This window comes from Castanea sativa, chromosome 2, assembly GCF_040712315.1.
Source record: "Castanea sativa cultivar Marrone di Chiusa Pesio chromosome 2, ASM4071231v1".
In the NCBI taxonomy this organism is placed as follows: domain Eukaryota; kingdom Viridiplantae; phylum Streptophyta; class Magnoliopsida; order Fagales; family Fagaceae; genus Castanea; species Castanea sativa.
In genome coordinates, this window is record NC_134014.1 from 52,698,435 (window position 1) to 52,716,485 (window position 18,051).

At 33.5% G+C, this 18,051-nt stretch overlaps 1 protein-coding gene and 1 pseudogene across 2 annotated transcripts; both read left to right on the forward strand.

Annotated features, from left to right (window-relative positions):
• The first annotated feature begins 2,528 nt into the window (after nt 1-2,528).
• LOC142623255 (GDSL esterase/lipase EXL3-like) lies at nt 2,529-5,278 on the forward strand (annotated as a pseudogene).
• Nucleotides 5,279-12,921: 7,643 nt separating this feature from the next.
• LOC142624097 (GDSL esterase/lipase At3g14820-like) lies at nt 12,922-16,388 on the forward strand. 2 transcript variants are annotated; one of them, XM_075797602.1, is made up of 5 exons: nt 12,922-13,249; nt 13,478-13,554; nt 13,685-13,909; nt 14,729-14,984; nt 16,057-16,388. In XM_075797602.1, the coding sequence occupies exons 1-5, from the start codon at nt 12,970-12,972 to the stop codon at nt 16,248-16,250; spliced, it is 1,032 nt and encodes a 343-aa protein (XP_075653717.1). In that variant the 5' UTR covers nt 12,922-12,969; the 3' UTR covers nt 16,251-16,388. The 2 variants fall into 2 exon arrangements, with proteins under 2 accessions (XP_075653717.1, XP_075653716.1); XM_075797601.1 differs by having other exon boundaries at nt 12,923-13,249; nt 13,478-13,608.
• The last annotated feature ends 1,663 nt before the right edge of the window (nt 16,389-18,051 follow it).

Consider the following 18,051-nt stretch of genomic DNA (forward strand, 5'->3'; position numbering starts at 1 on the left):
GAAGACTTTACACATCAAAGTCTCGTTATGAGAGTGCACTGCCATCCTTTGGTTGAAGTGACTCACGTGCTCCACCGGATCAGTCCGGCCATTATAGATGGTAAACGTGGGCTGGGTGAACCTCCTGGGGAGCCTCCCCCTCTCAATCCTACGTGAAAACGGAGATTTAGAGAGTTGGTGCAACGCCCTACTCATGGTATCGTTGCCTAAACCCCTAGGACGAAGCTTCTTACGTCTGCGGATTGGCTGGTCGTTCTCCTCACCAGAGGATGTTGCACTGGTGGGGGAATATGACCTTGAACCGTAGCCATGTCCCCCATCCTTCTCTGAGGAAGAACTAGATGAGGACGGGGAAACCTTACGTTTAGCACGGCGTAACTTCCTCTTCAAACGATTGATTTCCTTCTGCATGGATTTAGAGCCCTCATCGTGGGTAGTGCTACCCCCTCCATGAGTATGGCTAGCCCCTGGATATTCTGTATGGACGCTTCCCTCACGATCCCTACGTTGTTCAAGACGTTCGAAATGATCTTCAGGTTGTGATCCTTGTGACTCTGCATGATGAGAGCCTAAGCCTGCCATAATATCCCTACTACTTCTAGACTAGATTTCCCACAGACGGCGCCAATTGTAAGTGCACAATTGCACCTGGACCCAAGAACAGTTATGGGCTCAGGCCCAATGAGCCTTAAACAATATGAATTTGTAGAGTGTGGGCTTGAAACCCAGGTTAGAAGTGTATGAGGATGAAATGACAAACTAAAGATTGCAAGTACTTGGAAACAAAAAGGAGTAATGTAAATAGGCCTCCTCGGACGTAAACCGAGAGCTGTTCTTATATTATATCTCTCTCTTTTTCCTTGTTCTTTTTAGGTTACAAAAAGTTTCATCCCGTTTCTGTTCCAGGTCCCTCCTTAAATACTCCTCTTTTTAATACTTTATCCACGTGTTGCCCCCCAATTCCTCCCTTAGCCTAGATATTTCTTTTCTTAGTGCCTTTGAACAGTAACTAGAAGTTTCCCTTCCACTGTTTAAGTGTCACTTCCTCATTAATGCGGCCAGGGTGGTAGGTGCAGGGTCTTTAATGTGGAGGTAGCAGCCTTTACCTTTGATATTCTTCCAACATCGGCGCTTCTAGGACATTCAAGGGTTCTCTCCCTTTAACCATTGGTCTTGACCGTATCATTCCCTAATCTTTACCATGAAGTCCTGGGTTCTTTGGTGTCAGTCCGAGGAGAAAAGCATCCTCGGCTCGGTCCTCGGATCCTCGGCGTATGGGCCGACCTCGAGTATCAACAAGCCCTAAACCCAAGAGTAGGTCGGCCTTCCTTAGCAAGGCCCAATGGCCCATATCCCTATTAAGATATTTTTACTCCCCACAGATACTATGTTATATTAACAATTTTTTTTTTGAATGTGTAAGCTATTAAAAAATAATAAATTTAATTGTTTAACTATAGTTATAGCTATTCATCCATTAAAGCTATGATGTCATGGGATACCCTAATCGAGGTCCCAAATCCTTTATAATATGTTAGAAATTTGACACTATTTAACTTAATACTTAAATCTATGAGTTTGAATTCAATCATATTTAGTTTCTCAAAAAAAAAAAAAAAAATTCAATCATATTTATATTAATTTCTCAATATTTTTTTTAAAAAAAAATTCTACCATGTAGAAATTTCACTTATTTGTGCTTGCTAACAAAATTCATCCACTAACTCCACCATAAGCAAAAGATCAAGGACCATATGACTCAGTATCTATTTACAGATGTGTGCATAGTTCTTACCAAGGCTTGTTCATGTGACGTCAAAACGATGCATATTGCTACTAATTTTTTATATATGATCTAAACATAATAAATGACGATTGAAATTTCTTGTTTTGCTATTAACCAAATTTTTTTTAAAAAAATCTCCACATCACACTTACGTTGTATTTGACTCGATGTTAAATGTTTTACAAGTATAAAATATTTTCAACTATTTAGTTGCGTTCTATGAAATACACTAAAAAATAGTTTTAGTGTTTGACTTGCATGTAAAATTGTAGTTGAAAATTATTTAGATAATTTAGTAATCACCCCACAAAAACCCAGCAACCACCCCACAAAAACCCAAAACCTTATCCATGCTGAAAATTGATTTTAGTTTAACCTGGTTTTTTTACCCACTCAAACACCCTTAAGGAGTAAAATATTTTACGTAAAGTTTTTTCACCCGAAAGAGACACACTCCTACTTTTGTTCCACTTAAATCAGGGTCATCTTCTCTATTAAAAGAAGGATTTGAGGTTTGAAAGAGAGCTACTTTTCACATGGCCTATATTCTGCTAACATAACGAAAGTACATAAATACTGACATTTCCCTACCTATACAAGTACAACCTATTGTGAGTTACGAGTCCAATAAATAGGCTACACGAGAGATAGTCATGTGAATGCAAATTACAAGTTCTACACTGTCAAACAAGATTTAATACTTCTTTTTTCCGTTCCCCATAAAACTCTTAATTATAACACAATGCAGTTTCCCTCATCAAAACCTCTTTCTTGTTCCTATATAATTATTTTCTCAATCCTCCTCGTGCTCAACATTTTCCATAACACTACTGGCAGCACTACAAGGCTGCCTAAGAATGAAACAGTTCCCGCAGTAATAATCTTTGGAGATTCAATAGTGGATACAGGCAACAACAACTACATTGAAACTGTGGTTAAGTGTGATTTCCCACCATATGGGAGAGATTTCATCGGTGGAAAACCAACTGGAAGGTTTAGCAATGGAAAGGTCTCAGCAGATTTTGTAGGTAGTGTCTAGCATTCACTTTTCGTTTTACTGCTGTTTCCCATCATATATAGTACTTTTTGGACTTATTGTAGAGTCCTTACAGCAAGTGAATTGGAACAGTCCAGGAATCATTGTAATTTTATGACCAACATCCAAAATTTACAGTTTAAATTAACCTCCCCCTCCACCCCCAAAAAAAGAAAAGAAAAGAAAAACCTTTTGAGGATCCAATACATAGTACAGTTATATCAATCACCATTTCACATACATTGATTGAATGCTCTATAATATTTTTTCCTGAAAATTTCTTGACACAAACTTTCAGCTGAAATATTTGGTGTTAAGAAGATTCTACCGGCTTATCTTGATCCAAATCTTCAGCTTCAAGACCTCCTTACTGGTGTTAGTTTTGCCTCTGGCGGTGCAGGATATGATCCTCTCACTGCTAAAATTGCGGTAACCTTCTCTCTCTCTCAACCTCTTTTTTTTTTTTTAGTCCTATATATTGTAACAATTACTTATTGTGATTTTCTTTTCAATGATCAGTCTGTCTTATCGTTATCGGATCAATTAGACTTGTTCAGAAATTAATAAAGAAGATAAAGGAAGCAGTAGGAGAAAGCAGAACAGCTACTATCCTGTCAAAAAGTATATCCATAGTGTGCACAGGGAGCGATGACATTGCAAATACTTATTTTAATACACCGTTTAGGAGAGCCCATTATGATATTCCCGGATATACTGATCTAATGGTTAGATCAGCCACAAGTTTCTTGCAGGTATGTTTATAAAGACACAATGCCATTGCAATTTGCAAACATGTACATTAATTTGGTCATGCATGGCCGTACTTGGATCTTAGACAAACATGTCCAGTAAATTTAAGTGTGCTGTGCATTAGCTGACATCGTCAAGCTTTAATTTGTGCCAAAAAAATATAATGGGCAGGAACTTTATGGACTAGGAGCAAGAAGGATTGGAGTATCAAGCGTACCATCAATGGGGTGCGTGCCATCACAGAGAACAGAGGCTGGAGGCATACTGAGAGGGTGTTCTGAGTCTGCAAACCAAGCAGCAATTCTCTTCAATTCAAAGCTCTCCTCCCAAGTGGATTCCATCAATAAAATACTTCCAGACGCTAGGCTTGTTTATTTAGATATCTATAACCCGTTGCTTGCCATCATCCAAAACCCATCTCAATATGGTAATCACCACCATCATTTTTTAATAGTTTTGATTCACTTGGATATTGGGTATTTTATCCAATGCTTCAGGTACACAATTGTAATACAAAAATAGTGAGTCTAATCATCTTCCAATTCATGATGGGAAAACTCTCATTAAACACATCTTTTATACATTTCTTTCTTTTATCGTACCACATAATATTATATATGTGGCTGATCTTAATTAATATGTTGAAAATCTATATAGCTGAAAAAAATATACCTTGCATCGGGTATATGTTTTCCCACCAGCCATGAGAGAGGGGAAACATATACCGTATACCATTGTTATTAATACCGTTTCGGACCCCGTTTCGGTTTGTCTAGTGGAATGGAATATTTCGGTACCGGCCGATTTCGGCGTACCGTTTTAAGGTGTTTCGGGTTCCTAAAAATTAAATTATATATATTCTTGTAAAACATAAAATTGTCAATTCTAATAAATAAATAACTAAATTTCAAATAATACAAATCATTACTCATTACATAAGCCCATAATAATTAATAACTAATAAGCCAACAAAATTTATAACATAATATTAGCCATCAAATAATAAATTTTTTTTTTTTTTTTTTTCCATAGGCCAAATCACGTACCGGCCGGAATTCACATCTCGGCCGGAATTGGCCGGAATGGCCGGAATGGACCGGAATGGCCCGAAATTTGGCCCGAGGTGGAACGTTAAGTATCTCGGTACCGGTTTGCATACCGGAACGAAAAATTCCGGCCGTTCCGGCCGGAACGGAACGGAATCAATAACAATGCCGTATACGAGTATATCTTCTCTTATAACCGACCTCAAAACTTTGAAATTAAGGTTTTGTTGCTGTTATTGTATCTTACCACATGATTTTGGTTTCTCAAAAGTTGGTATGTCAAATTGTACTAACATGAATTGATAATTTAGTAGGTGCACTGTAAACTTAATCCAGTGACGGTAGATATAGGGGGTTATTTAATGAATTTTTTTTAATCCTTTGCTTATGGATTTAGGATTTCAAGAGGCAAACAAAGGATGCTGTGGCACAGGGAACATAGAGGTCAGCATTTTATGTACCAGTTTTTCACCAGAGACATGTACCAACGCCTCTGAATATGTATTCTGGGACAGTTATCATCCCTCAGAGCTGGCCTCTAAAATCCTTACCACAATAGTCTTGGATGACTGTATCTACAAATTCTTCTGAGGGTAATCTGTCAAATCTCTTTCTTGGCCAGTTATTATTAATTAGAATTTGAAGTGAGTCCAATCTATGTTATTGCTATGCTTAAATTGGGACTATGTATTAGTATTTCTGCAATGTTCCAGTCTGTCAAAGGATTTTATACATGAGGTTCTCATTTCATGAGGGCAGCGATACTAATTATCAGTATTTCTGCAATGTTCCAATCTACTAGATTTTTCTTTATTCATGATCATGAAAATGTTAGGTAAACTGAGACTGTGTCAACAATTCTGCAATGTTCCAGTATGTCGATGGATTAATCTATACATGAAGTTCTCTCAGCTTCAGGAGGAAAGTGGTTTTTAAACATTTGAATAAGTATTGAAATTATCTACTAGATTTTTCTTAATTCATGTTTATGCTATGCCCCGTCATGTGCTTTGTGTGTAGGTGGTAGTAGTAGGCTAGTAGCATTTCTTACGCTAGTGTTTGAGTGGGTGACGTGATTATGCAAGAAGATTAGTACAATCACATTTAGAGCCAAGAGATTATCTTGCAAAAAGGAATTTACACGAGTTTAAATTTAATAAGAGCACTTAGAAAAGGTTTTTAAGGTTTTAGATAAGAGACGTAATTAAACCTCCTATTCTGCGATACTTTGCTAGTTAAGCCAACATGAAACACCGACAGACCATTAATTTGTCTAATATTATACTAAATCAAATTTATCCAAAAAGCTTACTAAATTGAAAGGATTTAATTGACTCACTCTTTTTGTATACTATTTTTAGATATTATGTACCATCATGTACATACCTTTGGACTAAGGGGGCCATGGCCCCCCTTGGCCCCAATAGAGTTTAAATCCTATTGAATTTTAAGGATTTAATTGACTCACTCTTTTTGTATACTATTTTTAGATATTATGTACCATCATATACATACCTTTGGACTAAGGGGGCCATGGCCTCTCTTAGGAGTCCAAATCTTCTGTCCCACTTTTCCTGCTCCACTCTATACTCCACCAATAAAAACTTGCCACGTGTTCACGTAATTAATTAAATACTACTATTAAGTAATAACGGTAGCATTAATAAGTCAATAATGATAGTATTTAATTAATTAGGTAAACACGTGACAAGTTTTTATTGGTGGAGTATAGAGTGGAGCAGAAAAAGTGGGACTGAAGATTTGGGCTCCCCTCTTAGCCCCAATAGAGTTTAAATCCTATTAAATTTTAAAATTTTAAGAATTTGACCTTAAAAAATAAAGAATTGGCAGGCTAAAAAAACAGTCTTTTAAGGATTTTTTTTAAAATTTTAAAAATGTAATGTCTTCTAAAAAAAGAAAGATTATAAAAAGATTATATGAATTTTATAAAAGTTCCACTTAAATTCATTATTTTTATGAAAATACTAAATGAAAATTTTTTAGTGGTTTTAATATAATTCTATTTAAGGCATGTGGCTAAAGAAAATACCAAATAAATTACATATTTAGCATGAATAATAAAATAATATTTAAGGTTTTTTAGGTTTTGCCAACCCATTTTCAACAATGCACTCTCAAATCATGTGTTTCATATCCTTAGTTTTCATTATTTTATTGAGTACTCAATTATTTTCATATATTTATTGCCTTTTTATTTATTTATTTTTTTTACTTTCTAGAATTTAGTTTATTGATCTTTGACTCAGGACTGAACACAAAGTTACATAAGATGTCAATAGAAAAGAGATTCGAGTTTTTTTTTTTTTTGTGAAATTGTGTATATTGTATGTATAGAAGTGTGAAACAATAATTTCCCAATTGAAAGTATGAAGTATCATTATGTAACTTTCTAAGGTAAAAATGGACTAACAATTGAAGTGACAACACAACTAAGAGAGATGAGAACACGAAAATGGATTGGGGAGTGCACTATTTACCTATATCTCGTAATCATCATAAAGAATCAAAGATGACTACAAATTGGACATAACATAAAGAATAATTATTGTTTCACATTTCTTGACCTACACAATTTATACACAATATCTAAACACATACATGACATTTAGATATAATATAGGCAAAAAACCCATTTTAGTCCCTACATTTCCACCCGATTTCCACTTTGATTCCTAACTTTTTTTTCCATTGATTTTAGTCCCTATCTTGGAAAATACGTTTTGTTTTAATTCTTGACGTTACATCAGAGATGAAAATTGCACAGCTGGCAAACGAAAAAAATTAAAAAAATTAAAATAATGCCCATAAATGCCACGTCATTTTTTAAAAACAAAAAATTAATTTGTAAATTTTAACTAAATGAAAAAAAAGGAAAAAATTGAAATAAAAATAAAAACCCTGAAAAGTAAGAAAATTCAAAACCCAGAAGGAGAACAAGAGCAAGAACAAACCCAGAAAATTCATAACACTGTCACTACCAAACCACTGAGATTCATACCCAAACCCACTACCGAGCCACAAACAACCACTAAAATCCATACTCTTCAGTTTTGAGAGACCCACGTAAGACCCAAGGTCCATACCCTTCAGTTCTATTGAGCCACAAAACCCACCAACTAAACCAACCCAACAACCATCGAAGCCAACCTAGACAGCATCGAATCCAACCCGGCCAACCCACCCATGGCGAGCCACAACCACCCCACCCACGACGAGCCACGACCACCTCACCCATGGTGAGCCCGACTATCCATGAGCAGACACTAGACCACGGCAATTTGAATCCCACCTACCCAAAGCCTCCATGCTGATTTGTGCCACGCCGATCTTAGGCCCAAAAGCCAATATTGAAAGAGAGGAGAAGCTTTCAAGGTGAGAGGAAGAGAGGAGAGAGCGTGGCAGAAAGAGAGAAACTCTGAAAGTGAGAGGAAAAGAGAGAGTGAGATTAAAAAATAATTTTTTGGGTTTGTTCTTGTTCTTGTTCTCCTTATGGGTTTTGAATTTTCTAGGTTTTTGAATTTTCTTACTTTTCTGGGTATGGTGGATTCCGGAGTGTTTGGTGGTGTGGGGGTTTGAAATATGGGTTCGAATTTAATTTTTTGGGTTTTAAATTTGCTGGGTTTGTGTTTTGTTGATCTTGTTCTTGCTGGGTTTTAAATTTGTTGTTCTTGTTGGGTTTGGTTTTTATTTTTGTTTTTAATTTTTTTATTAAGTTAAAATTAATAATTTTTTTTTTTTTAAAATTTAGATGCTGATGTGGAAAGCCACATGGACACAATGGGCATTATTTTAATATTTTTAATTTTTTCCGTTTGCCAACTGTGTAATTTCCGTCTTTGATGTAACGTCAGAGACTAAAAAGAGACGCATTTTCCAAGATAGGGACTAAGATCGGTAGAAAAAAAAGTTAGGGACCAAAGTGAGAATTGGGTGAAAATGTAGGGATTAAAATGAGTTTTTCACCTATAATATATGAGGAGTGTGAGACATTAATCAAAGCCTAACAAATATCTTCTCCTTTCCGTGAAAGTGAAATCAATAATTTACACGAAATAAATAACGCTAGTGTCATATAAAATGGTATAACTTGTATCACAACTCGTACACGTATTAAGATAGAGTGATAAATATATGTCTCTACCAGGGCCGGCCCTAGACATTTTGGGGTCTAAGGCAGGAACTAAAAATGTGGCATTTTTTATACCTATATATTAATTAAATTAATATTTATTTAATATTTTTATATTATAATATATCTCATTTAAAATCTATTTTTCTTGGTTTTTGATATGCAAATTGACTAATTAAATTTTTGTATTAAAGTTCTTCCAACATCTCCTTTTCAATCTATAATATAGCTAATTCATTTAATCTTTCTTGGGACATTGTTGATCTTAGATATGATTTTATTAATTTTAAATTTGAAAAACTTCTTTTTGCAGAAGCTACAATAACAGGTATTGAAGTTCATTATCAAGATTTGTTGTATTGCAAAATTGAACATCATTGTTATCTTGCAATTGTATCATTTCATTATCTTCTAATTCTTTGTAGTGAATTTCTTGCTCATTTGTGATATTTTCATCTAAATTTTGTGTTATATTTTATTTATTACTAATAACAAATTTATCCATTGATCCTTTTTGAGACTCAATTAATTTTTTTTTCTTTTTTTAAGTTTTTCATATCCAAATGCATATTTTCTAGTAGACATTTTTAATCAAACAATATATTTATAAAGACTAAAATTAAAAATAACTTTCAAGTGTAGAGTAAATGAGAAATAGAACTTGATTTATATGAAAAATATTGTTGTAGTTTCGCCGAACAATAACAAATTTTTAGCAATCTTAACCTGCATAAATAAAAACTTATTTAATATATTACCACTAATTAAAAAAAAATGTATATATATAAAAAAACACAAGATTAAAATTAAAAAAAAAAACACAAGCATAACAAAAATTTAAACACAACTATAACATTAGGCTTATTAATTTATAATACCCACCCACAAAAAAAAACACAAAACAAATTACAAATCCTATGTATAACCAAAAAAAAAAAAAAAAAAAAGAGGCTGAATCAGAAATCAGAATCATTACAAATGCAATACGGCAGAATCATTAAATAAAAAGGCTGAATCACTAAAAAACAAAACCTTGAAGCTGAAGGCCCAAAACTTGAACTTGAAGGCCCAAACCGGACCCCAAAATCCAAATATCTAGACTATACCTAATTATTTATACCTGATTCCTGAAGATTGAAGAATGAATATCAGAAGATGAAGCTCACGGCTCACGGCTCACGGCTCACGGCTGTACTGATGAGGGAGGCGGAGAGCAGAGCAGATTCAGAGAGGTGGCGAGGCGGCGACAGCGAGGCGGACTGTACAGCTGTACTGACGACGAGGGAGGCATCGAGGCGGAGCCGCGGAGGGCGGAGGCGGTCCTGTTGAGCTTGAGCAGAGCAGATGAGAAGTGAATCAGTGATTCAAGTGAAGTAGTGAAGTTAACAGGGGAGTGAATGAGAGACAGAGTACAGAGAGAGGCAGAGAGCAGAGAGAAACTGAGAAAGGTAAAATAAATTTTTAGGGTTTGAATTTTTTTTATTTGTTTTGATTTGTGATTGTAGTTTAGCCGGATGATTTTTGGTTTGTCCAGATACAATGTTTACCGGATTTGGTAATTAATCTGATACTAATTTTTTTTTGGTTTAAATCTGATACTAAATTTTTTTTAAAAAAATCTGATACTAATTTTTTTTTCCCCCTACTACCCTTATATTTTAAAATTTGAGGCCTCCCTTTCCCTTGGGCCTTAGGCAATCGCCTATCTCACCTAAGAGAAAGGCCGGCATCATCACACCTTTATTATTCCTAACTCAAATTCATAACTCATCACATGCATGAGTTATGGCATAGATGGTACCATTTTATGCGGCACCCGCTCGAATTAATGCCATGGATATCAGTAGCCTCTTGTCTCCTGCTCATTAAATTCACCATATGCGTAGATAATTTGGGTTGGGTGGACTGTACTGTGGGTCAAGCCCACTTCTTTGTCAAAGCTCATTAAATGAGATGGTCTTTTAATCCATAATATTAATGTCAACATGCTTTTTTGCATTGGGAAGTTGTTTTGGGCTTGCTCTAAAATAGTTGGCTAAAAGAAAAAATAGTTGGCCACATTTATGAAGATGTGAGTAATCAGTAATGGCCTGTGCGTGTCTAGTGCGCTGGAGAAGAAGGAAAAGGCCGAAGAAATAAAAGAAAAGTCATTATTGAACATTTTATTACACGCTAACCATGTTTTTAGTGTATTAATTAACATGACTCTCACCCCGGAGCCTTATAAACTGGAAAGCTATCATTCCATTTAATTCATGAGGCGATAGTAAAGATTAAGGGTTATGTTAACGAATATTTTTAGGGTCTATTTGGTTGGAAGGGTGAAATTGTGAGAGGATAGAAAAAATTTTAATTTTCCTCTTTTTGGTTTGGTTGAGAGTGAAAATTTGGAGGAGTAAAAAAGTTGAGTTTGTATAAATTTACTCATATACCCCTGTTAAAAAATTATACATAATTAAAATAAAAAAGTGACAAGCAACCCTAAAAAAAAGCAATCAATTAAATTTATTAATAATTAAAAATCACGTCTAGTTAAGCAATAAATAAATAAAAGAGAAAAGAAAAGAAGAAAAACAAAACAAAGCTCCATGGCATAGCTCCAGAAAATTTAAAAAAGGAAGAAGAAGAAGAAGAAGAAGAAGAAGAAGAAGGGCAAACGCCAAATAAAGCAAAAACTGTTTTTTAAACAATAGAAACGTTAAGTAGCCAAAGGCTATTTAAGAAAAAAAAAAAAAAAACAGCAACGTTAAGCCCCTGTGCAACCTGTATATGGTCATTTTTGTGGTTTAGCCATCATATTTCTACCACTAAGTTTTCTCTCCATTTTGGGAAGAAAACCTTTTGATAAGTTCAAGGATAAAACACCGTCTTACTATTTATTTTACTTCTTTTCTACTCAACCAAACACACTGTCAAAAAGTTTTATTTTCTATTTTTTCCCTAGAGTTTTCCATTCACCGTATTTTACCTCTAAACAAACACACTGTTTGAGTAATTGTTAATAAACCATAATAGAAAAGTTTTTACATCACTTTCATAGGAAATATAAAAAACCGTCAATAATATTTATTTTTTTATCATTTTCTCAATAAAATGTTTATAAAAATAGTTCCTAAATCAATACCCTTAACATTTCCCAAAGACCTAAAGATGAATTAAGGGAACTGTTAGCTGGTGTCTTAAAACAATTGTTAATAAATCATTTTATAAAAGTTTTAACATTATTATTATGAAAAATATAAAAAATATAAAAATAAATTAGTAATTTTTTTTTATTTTGTCATAAAAAATTTCTAAAAATATTTCCTGAACTAATACCCTTATTAGATTCATTTTTTTACCTTTATACTTTAATCCTTAAGACTTTCAAAAATTTTACCACCACAAAGTGACAGTTTACCTGGCTCCTTATAGCAGAGGATTCCAATTCCTAGTGCTCCAAAATCCACACCGGGAATATGTATATAAAATGCCAAAATGGATTGTTCTTTTAATTTTTCATGTCCGCACTCCACACCCTCCCTCATTCAACTGAAATAGGCGCCGCTTAACGAATTTGACAACTTCTTCTACCTTACCAAAATAACAAGAGCACGTAACCATGCGTGCACTCTACCTTAAAATTCTAACAACTACAACATACTATTTGCGTCCATTAAGATGCTGGCAACAAACTCAGGTTTATGGTGAAAGTTTCAGCATTTACAATTTTATCACTGATTTTTTAGAATTTTCTGTTGAAATCAGAATCCAAGCTCGAAGGTTCATCAATGGAGAAAATGAAAAACATGCAGAGAGAGAGAGAATGAACATTATAGAGCTTGAGAGAAATGAATTCTGTGTATATTAAATATCTTGCTCTACTTCCTTATATACCAGAAGCAGAGTAAATAACTGACCAACAATCAAGTCAACCTATACAATCAATACAAACATGACAAGTGCCAGATACACAACTAACTAAATGTGCTCTGTAAACTACACCGTTTAATGCTCTACAACACTATACTACTGTAGCTTAGTACTGGCTGCTATACACAAAAAACAAAACAGAACCACTAAACTAATATCTACAAGATATTCCAACCTTTAACAAATATCTACAAGTCTCAAATATCTACAATCTACAAGATATTTAACATTTTCTCTTTTCGTTGTTCTTTGTAAACTTGAAGAAGAAAGTAGATTTTCATATATTAGAATGAACTTCCAACCTGGAAATTCTGTTTCTTCTACTTCATTCATTATTTTCTCTGTCATTATATTTTTCCTTAATGATGGATGTGCCATGATACTACCTAAATATGAAACAGATCAAGTTCCAGCAGTTTTTGTATTTGGAGATTCAATCGTGGATACAGGAAACAACAACCATATCAATACTTTAATAAAGTGCAATTTCCCTCCATATGGGAAAGATTTCCAGGGAGGAATACCTACTGGAAGGTTTAGCAATGGAAGGGTTCCCTCAGACTTCATAGGTAGTCCCAAAACTGCTCTAGCTATTAGATTCTGCTAAATGGACTAGCCTTTTATTACACATGCTATTAATTATTGCTGCACATAATTAACTAGCTAGTTAAATACAACTATGCACAGTCTGTGAAAACACGATTTCAGTCTATATACATACACACAATATATATGTGATAATCATTACTCTTACACACAAAAATGTAGATTTTAAGAGATTTTGAAACATTCTTCAGCTGAAGAATTAGGTCTCAAGGAGCTCTTGCCAGCTTATTTGGACTCAAACTTGCAACTTCAAGACCTTCTTAGTGGCGTAAGTTTTGCCTCTGGTGGTGCAGGATATGATCCTCTCACATCCATGACGATAGTAATTCTTGATCTTCCCTTTTTTTTTTCTTATTTTAATTCTAAATTTCATGACTAGCTTATTTCTTCTATATCAGTCTGCCTTATCATTGTCAGATCAATTAGAGATGTTCAAGAATTACATAAAGAAGATAAAGGCAGTAGCGGGTGAAGACAGAGTGGCCTCTATACTATCAAAAGGAATATACATGTTGAGCATAGGTACTGATGACATGGCAAATACTTATTTTGTCAGGATGTTTCAGTATGATATCAATTCTTATACAGATCTAATGCTCAATTCATCTTTAAGTTTCTTGCAAGTAAGTTTCTGAAAACATAAGGAGAATGTGATCTAGATACACTTTATTAGAAAAATTGGCTAGCAACTCATGGCCACTATTGAATGTTAGCTAGCTTTGATATATCATGTTAATCATATGTTAAGATAGATGCGGAAGTGAAAGTATAAAATAGAGAACACAAGAGTTCCGTGGTTCAAACCGTCTATGTTCACGGAGGAAACTCTTAATTAAAGATTACATTTTAATTATATGAGTGTAAAATAAATTTTGTGTTACAATAAACCTAACATGAGAATATATAGTAGGCTATATCCTAAACTAATCATAAATTAATTATGGTTAATAGACTTCTAGTACAACTAGAGGCTTGACTTGCACACAAAATAGGATTGAACTTGGGCCTATATTATTGGGCTAATATATCTTTAATAACATCCATGTAAGTGCTCGAATGTAAAGAACTAAAGAGCTTGATTCAGTTTACATACCTCTGATGCTCAAGTGCATTGGTCTTTCCAATTCAAAATTGCAACTCATAATTTGTATTCAAAATTGCAACTCTAATTTGTAGCAAAATAGTGTGGACTAGAAGATGTGTACCAAAAAAATAAGAACAAAGTAGCCAAATTAATAAGAATTTACAAAAGAACTATCATCTATATATTAACATTTTTTTTTACGTTGTTGGTAATTGTAAGTCTATCCATAGAAAACAGACCATTTCTTACCTGAAATTATGAGTAAAAAAACTTACTCTAAAAATCTAAGGGGAGGAAAAAGAAAAAAAAAATTATGCTATTTCATGATGTTTGACGGGTTAAAGTAAATAATTGGCAGGAACTCTATGCATTGGGTGCGAGAAGGATTGGAGTGTTAAGTATACCAGCAATAGGGTGTTTGCCGGTGCAAAGAACACTGAGAGGAGGCTTACAAAGAAGTTGTTCAGTGTCTTTAAACCAAGCAGCAATTCTCTTCAACTCCAAGCTCTCCTCTCAATTGGATAATCTCAACAAAAAGCTTCCAGCAGCTAAACTCGTCTACATGGATATGTACTATCGATTACTTAACCTTATCCAACACCCTACAGAACATGGTAATCATCATCATCATTATCTTTAATGCTTGTGATTCACTTCAATGTTGGGTCGCCTCTAAAAGTTCTTTTTCTACATCTCCAAGTCACTTCTTCTACCTTTGTCCAAAACGATCTGCTCCTTCATTGGCCATTTCTCCTTGCACCATCTTTTCACAGCATTACTGCTTAGGTCGTTCATGTGTTTTGCTAGAGATAGTAGTCATATAAAGTTTCTTTTTCTCACATATACACTGCAAACTGGTTAGTCTAGCCGCATATTCCCCAACATAGTGCCAGGGAACAAAATAGGGAAACCCTAAAAACACCATACATCAGCTTATCTCTTATCTTTTTTAGGGTCTTGTTACAATTGCTCCCAATCTTTAGGAAGCATTTTTCATTTGTTTATTGTTTTCTATGTCCTTGTAATGGTAATAAATAAAAGGGAGAGTTTTGAAAAGTGAAATAAATAATAAAAAATGGATGAAGAAATTATATATAAATGAAATACGGTTTAAAATAAGGAATCTGATTTAGGTGAAAAGAAAATGTGATTAGCTAAAATAGGAAAAATGGGTTTGTATGCTAAATTAGAAAGAATTTTTTAGGTAAACTAATGTCAATGCTCTTTGTTGCCTCCAATCACTACATCCAATTAAGGTGGTCAACACACCCACATGGTCATAGATGCTCACATCAACTGGCTGAAGCCTTGGTCCACACAGTTTGTGTGGAAAACATTGTGTGGGAAACCTTACTTTGATACCAATTTGGTCCCAAAGAATACGAGTCTCATGAGGTCGAAAATCATATGCAAAGAGTTTGTTTTGAAATGAAAGGAGCTAGACATCCTCTATTTATAAACATTCAAGCACCCTTTCATCAAGAGTTGTAACCCATTTGGAAGATTTCAAATCTAGAAACAAACACAACCCTCTATAAAGTTATACTTATATATAACTAGGAGACGAACTAAAAAAACTAGTTAGATGATGCCTTACAATACTAACAAAAACATATGCCAATGTAGATATAATATGCTAAGAATAATTTGCATTTTCTTTTTGTTGATCATTACTTATGAATTCAGGATTTGAAGTAGTGGATAATGGATGTTGCGGCATGGGAGATTTTGAGGCCGGCTTCTTATTTTGTGCTTACAATCCAAATACATGCAAGGATGACACTAAATACATCTTCTGGGACAGTTATCACCCCACTGAACAAGCTTATGCCTTGCTAACCTCTCAGATGATTGAGAACACCTTTCATAAATTTTTCTAAGAGACATTCTCTTTACTTCATCCTATTCTAATTAAACTGCTTATAATACAAGTTTTATTTATTTATTATTACCTATGTCACTGTAATAAAAGCGATTTTTTTTTTCCTATTTTACTTGTGATGTAACATGCCCTTGAATGTACTCATTTGGATCTTTCTGTTGATGAACTTCAAATGAAAATATTTATGATCAATAAGTGCAACTAAATATACCCTTTCGTTTATTATAAAATGAAAATATAGATGTTAATATACCAATGCCTATTCTAATTAAACTGCTTATAATACAAGTTTTTATTATTGAGCAGTACTATAACTACAAATTATTTTACAACATTTTTACAAACTGGAGATGTGTTCAATTTCTTATTGGTTTTCGTCTAGACCCACCATTAACATTACTTTTTCATTTACCAAAAACTATTCACCACATTAGCAATTTGCATAATTTTTTTGTAAAAAAGTTTGTATCTCTAACATTATTCTTTATTATTATTATTATTACCTATATCATTGTAATAAAAGCGATTGTTTTTTTCCTATTTTGCTTGTGATGTAACATGCCCTTGAATGTACTCATTTGGATCTTTTTGTTGATGAACTTCAAATGGAAATATTTATCAATAAGTGCAACTAAATATACTCTTTTGTTTATTATAAAATGAAAATATAGATGGTAATATACCAATGCTTGAAGATAATATTTCACTTTTTAGTATGTAACCTTTTAAACAAGGGTAAAACCTAGTTACAGTTATTTAGGTGTTGTATTATCTTAGATCACTTAGTTAAATTCAACTATATGACAATATTGGCCAATGTAGTGCAAGCAATGTTATCTTCCTCCAAAGACAATTAAATCTATCTATGTGACTTATTGACTAATTTAATTAAATAATGATATTAATTGAGAAACCTAATATATAGCACCTACAAATTAAACTATACCTAATTTTTGTCCTTGAAGGAAGCTATAGTATCTTTTCCTTGAAAACCATAAAAGTTACAAAAGACACCTCAAAGCACCTCAATTGGACAACTGAACATGCCTCAGGTAACTATTTGGTATATCTACTATACGACTGTTAACTAGAATATCTATGGTTAACTAATTGGCTGCTGGGGAATAGTCAAGGCCATACTCAATCGAAAAAGAATATTAGCCAAAAAATATTTCAAGTAATAATTGTAATTATGGAGTCTTCTAATTGGATTGCAATGCTTATTGGATTAACTCATACATTCTATCAAATGGATTAACTTATGATACAATCTTTGGGTATAACCTTAGCTAGTGTTAATTTAAAGATGTGAGTGCTTTCCAAGTAATTTTTAATTTTTAATTTTAAAATATCCTTCCTTTTTAACAAGAGGCAAAAAAAAAAAAAAAAAAATTTATCTTGTAGGATTTATCTAATATTGTTTATTACATCCTTGTATTAAAATTAAACCAATGAGATTTTGACATCTACATAATTTAAATTAATTTTTAAGAACGATTCAAAATAAATTAACCGTAATCACATAGATTTAACCCTAATTTACAAAAATGCATGTTAGCCATTAAAACTTTATGTGGCTTGATATCTTTTGATTCAGTGATCCAATTTGATCATTGTAAACTTTGATGTTAATCGAACGGTCATATTGATGGTCTTACTCCTAAAGTATTAATGATTATCATTTTTGATTAGGGTATGTAATAGATTAATGGGGACCTTTTTGATAATGCTTGTTGTCGATAACTTAACATTCCAAAGATGCACTAACTTAGGATAAATGCCTTGCTTCGACCAATTAG

Coding starts and splice junctions, on each gene's coding strand:
- LOC142624097 (XM_075797601.1), top strand. CDS start 12,970: ATGAACTTCCAACCTGGAAATTCTGTTTCTTCTACTTCATTCATTATT. Junction 13,910..14,728: donor CATCTTTAAGTTTCTTGCAA/GTAAGTTTCTGA, acceptor AATAATTGGCAG/GAACTCTATGCATTGGGTGC. Junction 14,985..16,056: donor CCAACACCCTACAGAACATG/GTAATCATCATC, acceptor TTATGAATTCAG/GATTTGAAGTAGTGGATAAT.